This window comes from Bombina bombina, chromosome 7 (genome assembly GCF_027579735.1).
Source record: "Bombina bombina isolate aBomBom1 chromosome 7, aBomBom1.pri, whole genome shotgun sequence".
NCBI lineage: Eukaryota > Metazoa > Chordata > Amphibia > Anura > Bombinatoridae > Bombina > Bombina bombina.
Genome location: NC_069505.1, coordinates 550198780 through 550211057, shown reverse-complemented (window position 1 = coordinate 550211057; position 12278 = coordinate 550198780). Strand labels below are relative to the sequence as shown.

At 38.6% G+C, this 12278-nt stretch overlaps 1 protein-coding gene across 1 annotated transcript; it reads left to right on the top strand.

Annotated features, from left to right (window-relative positions):
- The first annotated feature begins 840 nt into the window (after positions 1 to 840).
- LOC128636067 (carbohydrate sulfotransferase 5-like) lies at positions 841 to 2086 on the top strand. The gene has a single exon (XM_053689133.1). It carries the CDS (start codon positions 861 to 863, stop codon positions 1935 to 1937), a length of 1077 nt encoding a protein of 358 aa, XP_053545108.1. The 5' UTR covers positions 841 to 860; the 3' UTR covers positions 1938 to 2086.
- The last annotated feature ends 10192 nt before the right edge of the window (positions 2087 to 12278 follow it).

Sequence of the window (12278 nt, the reverse complement as noted above, 5' to 3'; positions counted from 1 at the left end):
CCAGCGCAGTACCCTGTACAATGCTGGTTGTTAAGCCCTTGGCCTGAGCCTCCCTCAGCAGTGATCTCGCTAAAAATAGCCAGGTTACGCTATTTCTGCATGCCCCTTGTGTAGCTACTGAGGAAATTGTCATCTAAAATTTTCATATTTTTTATATAGAGATGTCCATGTGATATTTTCTAGTCAGCATGTGACTATTATATCCCTTTAAGCTGAGAGGTGGTTATCATGTGTAACCTACTGGGTTGTTTCACACATTAAAAGGGATAGAAAAGTGAAAATGTGTATGAATGCCTTTAAATTTTAGATAAAAACATTTCTGCAGTATACTTCCATTAGCAAAAATTGCTTCTAGCTAATATTAGTTACAGCAGCATACGTAAATATGTTATGTTTAACTTGAGGATTAGGACTCAAAGACCTTGCCTGCTCAGAGAGCTGACAGTGGTGTGCATTGTGTCAGTAAAATCTTAATTTGTGCAATAGAAGCCACTGTTGACTCTTCCTCACAGCATATGTGTGTATGCCACTAAAATAAACAGTAATAACATTTAATAAAAGCATTTCTTATAATGTAAGTATATGGCAAAAAGGCTTCTATTTCAAATTCAAATGTATATTTAAATTTTGACCTTTCTATCGATTTATTTGATATTCTTAATGTAATGGAAGAAGAGCTTATTATAGTTATAACATTTTCTATATCTCTTTTTAACAGAATCCCCAGTGCATGGTGTAGAGTTAAATGCATGCGTTATTTAATAAATTTAAGTATGATAAACTCACCAAATATTCCGTATTTGTCATCTCCACAGAGTGTTCTCAGCATGGCCCCTCGAATTACATTTCTTCGTCTCTTTATGTGCTCCATCATAACTTTTTCTGCAAATTGGACCTTCCATCAATACTCAGGCTTCAGCCATACCCAGAAAAAGCCTGTCCATCTTCTCATCCTTACATCTTGGCGCTCCGGATCCTCCTTCCTTGGCCAAATTTTCAACCATCATCCAGATGTCTTCTACCTTTTTGAGCCAGCTAGGGTAGTTTGGGTGAAAATCCCTAATGAAAGTGCTGAACTCCTCCACTATCCCATAAGAGATCTACTCCACTCTCTCTTCAATTGTGATGTATCCCCGTTACATTCCTATCTTCCTCGGAACGGGCGTTATATTTCAGACCTGTCCTATTGGTCAGAGAGTCGGGCATTATGCTCTCCACCAGCCTGCACATCAGCGGAATCTACTTGGAGCTATGACCGACCTACTTGCTTCCAACATTGTGGCTATGTACCCTTAGAAAAAATGTCAGAGGCCTGTAAACTTCACAGCCATGTAGTTTTTAAGGTTGTAAGGATCTTAGATCTCAAAGTTCTTCTCCCACTGTTTGAGGATCCTACGCTTGACCTCAGGATTCTACATCTAGTGAGAGATCCACGTGCAGTAACCTTCTCACGAAAAAACTTTAACCTTCTTAATCACGATGACTTTATAGTTAATGGGGGACTTGAGAAAAACAAGAAAACTAGCATCACCGAAGTTATGGCTAAAATTTGTGCAGCACAAGTAGCCATAAACAAAGTTGGAGCCTCTCTACATAAGCGTTATATGGTGATAAGACATGAGGACTTGGCAAGGGAGCCCTTGTACTATGTTAGAAAAGTTTACTCATTTGCAGACCTTAATTTGTTCCAGGAACAAGAGATCTGGTTGAACAATGTAACTAAAAAAAATGGTCAGAGACAATATGGTTTCATGAACTTTGCTGGGGTGTCTCGAGAGATTGCTCAAAAATGGAGACTGAAGCTAGATCAAAACACAGTGCTAACAGTTCAGGATGTGTGTAAGGAAGCAATGAAGGTGTTTGGATATAAACCTGTTAAGTCTGTGACTGAACAAAAGGATCTCAGTATGGATGTAGTATTAAAGAGAGAGGCATAGAATTGCAGCCAGAGACAAATTCTTGTACTATCCACATGAACTCATTTTACAATCTCAAAAGACTAAGGGCCGATGATCAAGAATGGATAGAAATCACGCAAGAAGTCTTAGGGGGCTTTTTTTGAGCATTACATTGTAATATATGGGTCTCACCTTCACAACAATAACCCTGTATAGCTACATAAACAATTCTTTCAGAGACCTTGCAGTATTGACAAAGCTCCTCAGATAATCTTGCAAGAGCAGAGATCATTGCGCTCTTAAAGGGACAATGTACCCTCATTTCCCCCCCTTTAATTTTTTGCCAACAATTAAGTTTATCTGCCATAGTGCATTCAATTGTGTAAAATAGCGACATTTTGTCATTTTAAATAGCTTATTTTGCCTGTGCTATTCATACCTATACTGAAAGATTTTATACTTAAGTACCGGGTATAGAAAAGATGTGTAAACATAGCCTGCAGAATATATTACACTCCCAGGGGGGGTTAGGAAGGATAAGTAATAAAATATTAATTTTCAATTGTTCTCCCTAAGTATTAGGCTTTAGTATACAGGCAGAAATAATATAAAGAAGCATGTGTCTGTAAAGAAAGTGCTAAAATAATTTCCCTGCAAGCTTAACCCATTTTAATGGGTTGTGGTTTTAAAGAACAAAACCAGCTATTTCATATACAGAAATAGACATAAAGAAGCAACATCTTATGCATTTTATAATCTGCAGCTGGAATAACAAGTAAATGAAAACACATTAAGGGAAAATTCATTTTATTGTACACTATCCTTTTAATCTATATGTGATGACTAGATGTTTATATTGTTGTTATGTAGAAAGATGCAGTATTAGCATTGCCATATAGACCTGATAATATATCTTCAGACATACTAAAAAGTTTAATATTATTTGGACTTACCAAACAATAGGCTAGTGGCGCACTATTTAGAGCTTTCACTCAATTGCAAACACTGCCACTTTTAATGCATGCAGGTTAGCGCACATATTACAAGTTGAAAGTAAAATGTTGGGGGAGCGGAGCAAGCTCTGCATCTGAGCGGTCGCTTCTCATCATAGCTCCGGACCTGTTCAAATAAACTACTCATTTTTGACCGCTCAGTGCAGCCCAGATTCCTTCTAAGGTTGGATGTATGCTTTGGGGAGACAACAAAAGTACTCTGCAACTTGATTATACTAAACTGCCATAAATTTTAGCTACATCGGCAGTCGCAGCTACCACCAGGGATCGGCCATCTTGCAATCCACGTGGCATCTTAGATACACTCTCCAGCAAAACATGGAGGAACCCAATATGAATATACTAGCCTATCTCGATGCTTTTGGAGATTTGATGAGTCGCAGATTTGATGATTTATCAGGAGTACTCAGAGACTGCACTACTTTGCCAGTATTATCATCGGATCCAAAGGCGGACCTAAAGCCTCCACTGACTCAGCCCTTAATATCTCAGTGTATCGAGTCAGAAGTCACAGAACGCATATGTGAACAAGATGACCAACCTAATGTACTAGAGACAGCTTGGATAACGAAGCCCTTCCCTGACCAGCCGGATGCAGCTGGAGAGATCTCACCCCTGACCGCTCAGGAAGAGAAAGTTACCGGTCCCCCTGGTGGAGCTGGGAGCTACAATCTTTTACATGCTAAAGCTGATATTTACTTACAGGGGCACAAGAGTGATAGCCTCATCGAGATCACCTCTGCATCATCCTATGGCACAGAAGAGTGGTGGCTTGAGCGGAGTCCTTCGCATCTCTCAGCTGTGACCGGAACAGCTAGCTGGTATGCGGCTAAGAAGAAAGTCCTCACTATGTTTGATTTACTTCAGAAGATATGGGAATGTCTTGGAGTGGGTTGATCGAAGGAGAACCTCTATGACACCTGATAGAGCAACTCACAGCGCAAGGAACGTTACAAGCTTTAGTACTTTACAAAAATAATATCGCTATATTTTATTCCTTGCAGCTGGAGGCTCTGGAAGGGGCTTCATATTAGAACTTTATTATTCTGCTATTTTTTTTATTTTTATTTTTTCTTGTTGTTGTTCTCTTTATCTATCTCCTCTTTTACACGTTACATTGTGTTATATGTTTAAAGTTAGTAGGAAATATACAGCCCAATTGCCATTTCATCCTACAACCCAAAGATCTTTAGAATTTAAGGTACCATGTATACGCAGATATGGTTTTGGTAGTAAGTTTACACAAGGCTAGATATAAGTTAAAGGCTATTGCACAATAGCTTACGGCAGTTACCTTTAGTCCTCAGCAGATATAACCAGTCAGTCTCTAAGCACATATATGATATTCTTAATGGGGTCTACTTTCCTCTTATATTATTATAAGACATCCCACAACACAATGCAATGAACATGTGACTGAGGACCCACTAGTATGATGACAGTATGTCTGAGCCCATAAGTGTTACCCTTGGTTGTTACATTTATATTTTCTGTTAGTTTACAAGAGGTTCTAATAATGTTCAGAGTGTTTAGCGGTATTATGTTTAATTTAAACTCGCCCAAAGCTACTTGAAAATGCCCCAAGTGATACTAGCATAGCTTTACTCAGAGATAACCCATAACACTAACAGGATGTAGGATGGTGTGTCCCCTAACTGAAAACTAACTGAAAATTAACATACTCTCTCATTTGTCCACCATTCTGATTATACTTGGAAGCCCTTGCTGAGGTTATGTCTTTTATATCAATGTCACACATTATTCTCATTAGCTTATATTTTAAAATATGAGGCCCTCTTTTGTTCACCTTGAGACATATGCTAGCTATGTACAGAGGGTATATATTCATTTAATCTCTAATAATTCACATAGCGACATGGCTCTTGGTTCACTTAGCTAGATTCTCTCATAACCAGAGCTGACCTATTTGAGACATTTCATAAGGTCTTAAACCTCTACATGCAATGGTTCTCTTATAATGGACTAATTCACAATAGATCAATAAAACCTCTCTTCTGTCTCTGTGAAAATATACAGTAGGATTACATAGGTATCTTTCCCCTATTGCTCTTTTTAGAGGCCTGCTGTCAATAGCTTTCTAAATCTTTTTATTAGACGCCTCTCTAAGAGGATAGCCTCCCCCCTACGCTATTTAACTTTTTGATACTAGATAATATATGTGTGACATTGTCTACACTTCCTAACGTAAAAAAGGGACCTGAGTTTTATTGTGCAGTCTTACCCAGGGGAGCTCCGCCCCTCCTACCCCCTTTTTCCCTTTTTATTCCGAGCGGCTCTTGCCCGCTGCACTTTACCCTTTCCCCACTATATACTATGGCCAATTACTGGCCAAAACTAATACTAATTCTCCACTGCCTAATTTTATTGGAATTATTAGCATACAGATAGTTGTAGTGGGGAACATTTGCTATATAATAATATAAAATGAAGTTCCTTTTTATTTGCTCCAGACGCTTTACTTACAATTTATCTTGGCATCTCTGGTCTTATTCTTACAGGTCTTCCCCACATTATAGAGCTCGATGCCATCATGCCAAAGATGGAATTAGAGACAGCCCTATTTTTCATTATCACTTGTATTTGTTATTCATATGACCATGGGAATAATAGTTGAAGACGCAATCTTTAATTCCTTTGATGCTCTGTATGTATTAATTATGTATCTCTTGCCCTGTTGCAATTCATATTCATATGTATTTCTTGGTTTCGCATAACTTCAATAAAAACCGTTTTAAAAAAAAAAAAAAGAAAGTAAAATGTTTGCATGCGAGCAAAAGCCGACGCATGCTGACTTGAGGACTTCGGATATCACAACCCCTTCTTCTCCCCATAGACTTCAATGGAGTGCGCAAATGGAAAATATACCTAACACTTATAGATTGCGCACTAACCGACACCGCATTGAACCAACTGCACTAAACCCGAAAGTAGCTATAAATATTTTACATTCCAATGTTCTTCACATAGAAGAAAATGTTCTATTTATTTTTAGATAGATATTTCTATATATATATGATGATTTTTAAATATATATCTATACCTATATATATATATATATATACTGTATAATATACACACATATATATATATATATATATATAAATATATATAGGTATAGATATATACAAATATATAGAGGAATATCTATTTAAAAATATATAGAGCATTTTGTCCCTATATGAAGAACATTGGAATATAAAATATTTACAGTACATACACAGTAAAACACATTATTAAATATTAAAAGGTATTAAAGTGGAATGGACACCAAAGTATATATACATATCTAAATATATTATATATTTTATATATATAAATAATTTATTAAACTAAAACACAATCCTGGACTGCTCAGACCCTAATATATATATATATATATACACACACATATATATATATTTATACATACAAATATACATATATATACATAAATACACATGTATACACATATATACATATGTATAAATACATACATACACAAACATATTTAGGCATGTATATGTATGTACAGTATATATTATAGCCCTTTCCATTCAAACACCTTGTCATAAACCATATTCCTTTAAACCCTTATAACTTTTTATTTTTAATATTTATATGAATGGTTTTTATCGGGTATTGTATATATAAGTGTAACTGTTTATTTAAATGTATTTATGTTATGTTTTTTTTACTTTTTATTCAGCTCTAACCCTTTAACGCGAAGTCATCTAACAAGCTAACCAAGCGCAAATTTAGTTTGCGTTCTTTCAGTCATGTTTACTTTCAGCTTGTAATATGTTCACAAGTTAGTGCGGCACATTATTTCAATATCACGTGCGTGCTAACATTAGCGTGCCACTTGTCATCTAGCCCAGTATTCACTACCAACTGGAAACCATTGATATTGTATAGAAAATGTCCTCAATTACTTAAACCCCCTTTCTCATCCAAAATACTTGTACCATTCCCCTCTTTTTTTCTATCCCCGTCCTTTACATATTTGTAAGTTCACTTTGATATCCTTTTAAACTTTTGTTCTCAAATTCTTTCCTCATGGAAGAATATTTTTTTGGCCTTGACAGATACCTTAAAAATTATCTTTATCCTTTATGTAAATTACTTCCATAATGAATAGAAAATGTACGGCATTATGGTTAAAGGGACACTAAGGGGCTTATTTATCAAATTTCTTGTGGACCTGATCCGACAGTGCGGATCAGGTCGGCAAGACATCGCTGAATGCGGAGAGCAACACACTCTCCGTATTCAGCATTGCACCAGCAGCTTACAAGAGCTGCTGGTGCAACGCCGCCCCCTGCAGACTCGCGGCCAATGGGCCGCCAGCAGGGGGTGTCAATGAACCCGATCGTACTTGATCGAGTTGAATTCCAGCGATTCCTGTCCGCCTGCTCAGAGCAGGCGGATAGGTTATGGAGCAGCGGTCTTTGTGACCGCTGCTCCATAACTTGTGTTTCTGGCAAGTCTGAAGACTCGCCAGAAACACGGGCCGTCAAGCTCCGTTCGGAGCGTGATAGATAGGCCCCTAAACATTTGCAAAGACTTGTTTTAAATGGCTATATCCATCTTTAATAATGATATGTCTAATAGGCTTTACTTAACTTATTATTAGCGTTCTCTGAATATCCATCTGCTAAAATTAATTGTTTTCCAAACCCACCCTTAGAAGCTGTATTCTGTATAACGAATCGTTCACGATAACCTGAGTTATCAATATGGCCATTTTCGTCCGTACTGCGCATGCGCGATCTATGTAATGCGTCATCATTTACGTCACCGTCCTCTGAAGCATCAGACCGCCTGAATCGATACTCGCAAAAACAGATGAGACAGCGGTCTAGAAAAGGTAAAATTGTAACGCTGCGCTGCGAGAATTCCCCTTGCAATAACGAGCAGTAAATGTAATCAATGTACGACTAATTATGAATGAAACCCCTAATAATTTAATATATATGACTTTTTGAATATGCGTTTTTACTTTTACGATTAAGTTAAATATTAATTCCAGTGACCATAATTTGAATAATTCCCAATACCGTAACTTTTTATATTGCACTCTGTTCCTAACAACCATAAACTATAAGTTCAGATAACAATTTGTAAGTGCATTAGCCGGCTTTGCTCGTAGACAAGCCGTATCCTGTGTGTGATGCAATACAGATCCAATCGATCGTTTTTTGTATAGCGCATGCATTGTGCCAGTACATGCATTAGGCTACATGTGGATTCAAAGCGGCAATATGCGCATGCGTGAAACACTGGATTGAATTGAGCATGCGCCGGGTGACGAAACAATGCGTTAATCATATGCACGATAACGCATTGTGATTGGACACACGATTTTGTAATGAAGGCACACTAGAAAGGGGCTTGGCTTGGATGATGTTTTTTTGCAAATAAAATATATAGTTTTATTACGCTGATAACGCTCGTTTTGACTTGAAAATAGGTAAGTTTTTATTGTTAAGCTATGTAGACTGGTTTTTGATAAGGTAATTAGAGTAAAAAAAGGAAAATTTTGGAATCCTTTAAGGTTTTCGGGTTTTCCATACCCTACAACATTTTAAAATGATAGCCTGGTCTAGTCATAAGGAAGTGGGACACACATAGCTCAGGTGAAGGATCTTGGTTTTATTGTTCTGAGCCGTATTCAGCGAGGTCTGTCGGACCTGATCCGCACTGTCGGATCAGGTCCAACAGATCTTGATAAATATGGGCCTATGAGTCTGAAGTGGTTTCTCTATCCTGAATTTTTAGTGACAGCTGCACCTAATTCCTGTTAGAAGGTAATTATATATTAGGGTAAACACTAGGGTTGGTGGAATGGAGGGCTAGTGCTTGCAGATCTGGGAGTCTGATGTAAGATTTAAAGCTGTAGTAAAAAGAAAGTAAAGGTAAGGTGTTCTATTGCCACCATGCATAACGCCCCATGTTAGGACCAAATAACTCAATCTTTGTTTCATCAGTCCACAGCACCTTCTTTCAAAATGAAGCTGGCTTGTCCAAAATATGCGTTTGTATACCTCAAGCGACTGTGTTTGTGGCGTGTGCAGAAAAGGCTTCTTCCGCATCACTCTTCCATACATCTTCTCCTTGTGCAAAATGCGCTAAATTGTTGAACGATGCACAGTGACACCATCTGCAGCAAGATGATGTTTTAGGTCTTTGGAGGTGGTCTTTGGGCTGTTTTTGACCGTTCTCACCATCCTTTGCCTTTTCCTCTCCATTATTTTACTTGGCCTGCCACTTCTGGCCTTAACAAGAACTGTGTCTGCGGTCTTCCATTTCATCACTATGTTCCTCACAGTGGACACTGACAACTTAAATCTCTGTGATAGCTTTTTGTAGCCTTCCCCTAAACCATAATGTTGAACAATCTTTGTTTTCAAGTCATTTGAGAGTTGTTTTGAGGCCCCCATGTTGCCACACTTTAGAGGAGAGCCAAAGAGAACAACAACTTGCAATTGGCCACCTTAAATACCTTTTCTCATGATTGGATGCACCTGTCTATAAAGTTCAAGGATTAATGGGCTCACCAAACCAATTGTGTGTTCCAATTAATCCGTGCTAGGTAGTTACAGGTATTCAAATCAACAAAATGATAAGGGTGCCTGCAATTATGAACCTGTCTAATTTCGTTTGGATGAATATTGCATATTTTCTGTTAATCCAATAAACCTCATTTCACTACTGAAATATTACTGTGTCCTTCAGTTATTTGATAGATCAAAATGAAATTGCTGATCCAAACACCCAATTATTTATAAATGAAAATCATGGAAATTGTCAGGGGTGCCTAAACTTTTGCGACTGTATATGGGTTTGGCATTGCTTTTTGATAATTAGAAGGACACTAAATGCTGCTGCTCACCACACTTGTATTATGCCCAGTGAAGGGGTTAATTAGGTGGCTTGTAGGGTTAATTTTAGCTTTAGTGTAGAGATCAGCCTCTCACCTAACACATCCCACCTCCTGATCCCTCCCTGACCCCCTCAAACTGCTCTCTTCCCTCCCCCACCTCATAATTGTCACTGCCATCTTAAGTACTGGCTGAAAGTCTGCCAGTATGAAAATAAAAGCCCTTTTTAAAAAAATATATTTGCTGCAGTGTAGGTTCCCCCTAACCCCCCAACCTCCCTGACCCCCCCAAAAAACCCAACCCCCGTCTGCAAGTACCCAGTTTGCTGCAAATTTGGCTATTTAAAAAAAAATAAAAGACCCATTTTTTTCTGTAGTGTAGCTGCCCCCTCTCAATACCCTCCCACCTCCCGCTCCCAGATCCCTTTACGTTAATGGATCCCACATGGGACCCCCCTCATTGGTCCTACTCCCTCCTTCCCCTCAATGATGCAGATATATTTTTTACTCCTTGTAGCGTGGCCGAGCGGTCCCACCCACTCCCGCCCTATCCAGCGATGGGCCACCCACCCGCCTCCCTCCTTACCCTCCCACCCACCAACGATCGGCACCACTGCTGTCCAATGCAGAGAGGGCCACAGAGTGTCCCTCTCTGCATCAGTAACTCTACAAATCAATTTCTGCAGTGCCCCACTCGTGGGGCATGCAGAAATAGCACAATCTCGCTATTTTGAGCAAGATCGCAGCAGAGAGAAGCCCAGGACTGCAGCAACACTGCAGGGCATAACGACCAGCAGTGTTGCTTGTAAACTGGTTTGCAGATCTTGGAGTCTGATGTTAGATTTAAAGCTTGTAAACTGGTTTTCAGATCTGGGAGTCTGATGTTAGATTTAAAGCTTGTAAACTGGTTTGCAGATCTTGGAGTCTGATGTTAGATTTAAAGCTTGTAAACTGGGCATTATGTTTTAGGCCTTTAAAGGAAAAGTTTACTCAAAAATGTTCTCCCCTTTCATTTGTTCCCAATGATCCACTTTACCTGCTGGAATGAATTAAATTGTTTACAAAGATTTCCTTTACCCTTATATTGGCATTTAAAATAGTTGATTTATCCTGTGGTATCCCCACCTATTCTGAAAGTTTCTGGATTTAGGTCTTAACTATAGATAAACTGTGTAAACACAGACAGCAGAATAAATTACACTCCCAGTGGGGAATAGAAGAGAGAATGTTAATTTTCCATTGTTCTCTCCAAGTATTGGTCTTTGGTTCCCGGACAGATATAAGATAAAGAAGCATTTATATGTACACAATGTGATAAATGAATGAGATCTGATTACACCTACAAGCTCAACCCATTTTATTAGGTTGTGGCTTCAAAACACAAAATCAGCTATTTCATATAGACAAATAAACTTTAAAAAGCGAATTCTCATACATTTTATACTCTGCAGTTATAAAAAGTAATTGGAAACACATTAAAAGGAAAACTGTTTTACAGTATACTGTCCCTTTAATCATTCCTGGTTGGGGGTTTCTTTGAGAGAAAAGAGAAAGGACAAATAGTGGAACAGTTCCAGAATTAGGGTCGGAGCAGTCCAGGATTGCGTTTTAGTTTGATCAAAACATTTTTTGAGAGAAAATAGAGGAAGGACAAATGGGTAAACAATTGGCCATGCATAAATAGGGCCATTTCAGGATTAGGATTTAGGAATTTTTCCTTCATGATTCAGATAGAGCATACAATTTTAAACAACTTTCTAATTTACTTCTACTATCAATTTTTCTTCGTTTTTTTGGTATCTTTGGTCAAAAAGCAGGGACATCTGCTTAGGAGCCATCCCATTTCTGAAGCACTATACAGCAGCAGTTGTGCAAGAATGTTATTCGTTTGCAAGAGCACTAGATGGCAGCAATACTAGAATGCAAGAGCACTAGATGGCAGCACTACTAGAATGCAAGAGCACTAGATGGCAGCACTACTAGAATGCAAGAGCACTAGATGGCAGCACTACTAGGATGCAAGAGCACTAGATGGCAGCACTACTAGAATGCAAGAGCACTAGATGGCAGCACTACTAGGATGCAAGAGCACTAGATGGCAGCAATACTAGAATGCAAGATCACTAGATGGCAGCACTACTAGAATGCAAGAGCACTAGATGGCAGCACTACTAGGATGCAAGAGCACTAGATGGCAGCAATATTAGAATGCAAGAGCGCTAGATGGCAGCAATACTAGAATGCAAGAGCACTAGATTTCAGCACTACTAGAATGCAAGAGCACTAGATGGCAGCACTACTAGAATGGAAGAGCACTAGATGGCAGCACTACTAGAATACAAGAGCACTAGATGGCAGCACTACTAGAATGCAAGAGCACTAGATGGCAGCAATACTAGAATGCAAGAGCACTAGATGACAGCACTAATAGAATGCAAGAGCACTAGATGGCAGCAATACTAGAATGCAAGAGCACTAGAGGGCAGC

Coding starts and splice junctions, on each gene's coding strand:
- LOC128636067 (XM_053689133.1), top strand. CDS start 861: ATGTGCTCCATCATAACTTTTTCTGCAAATTGGACCTTCCATCAATAC.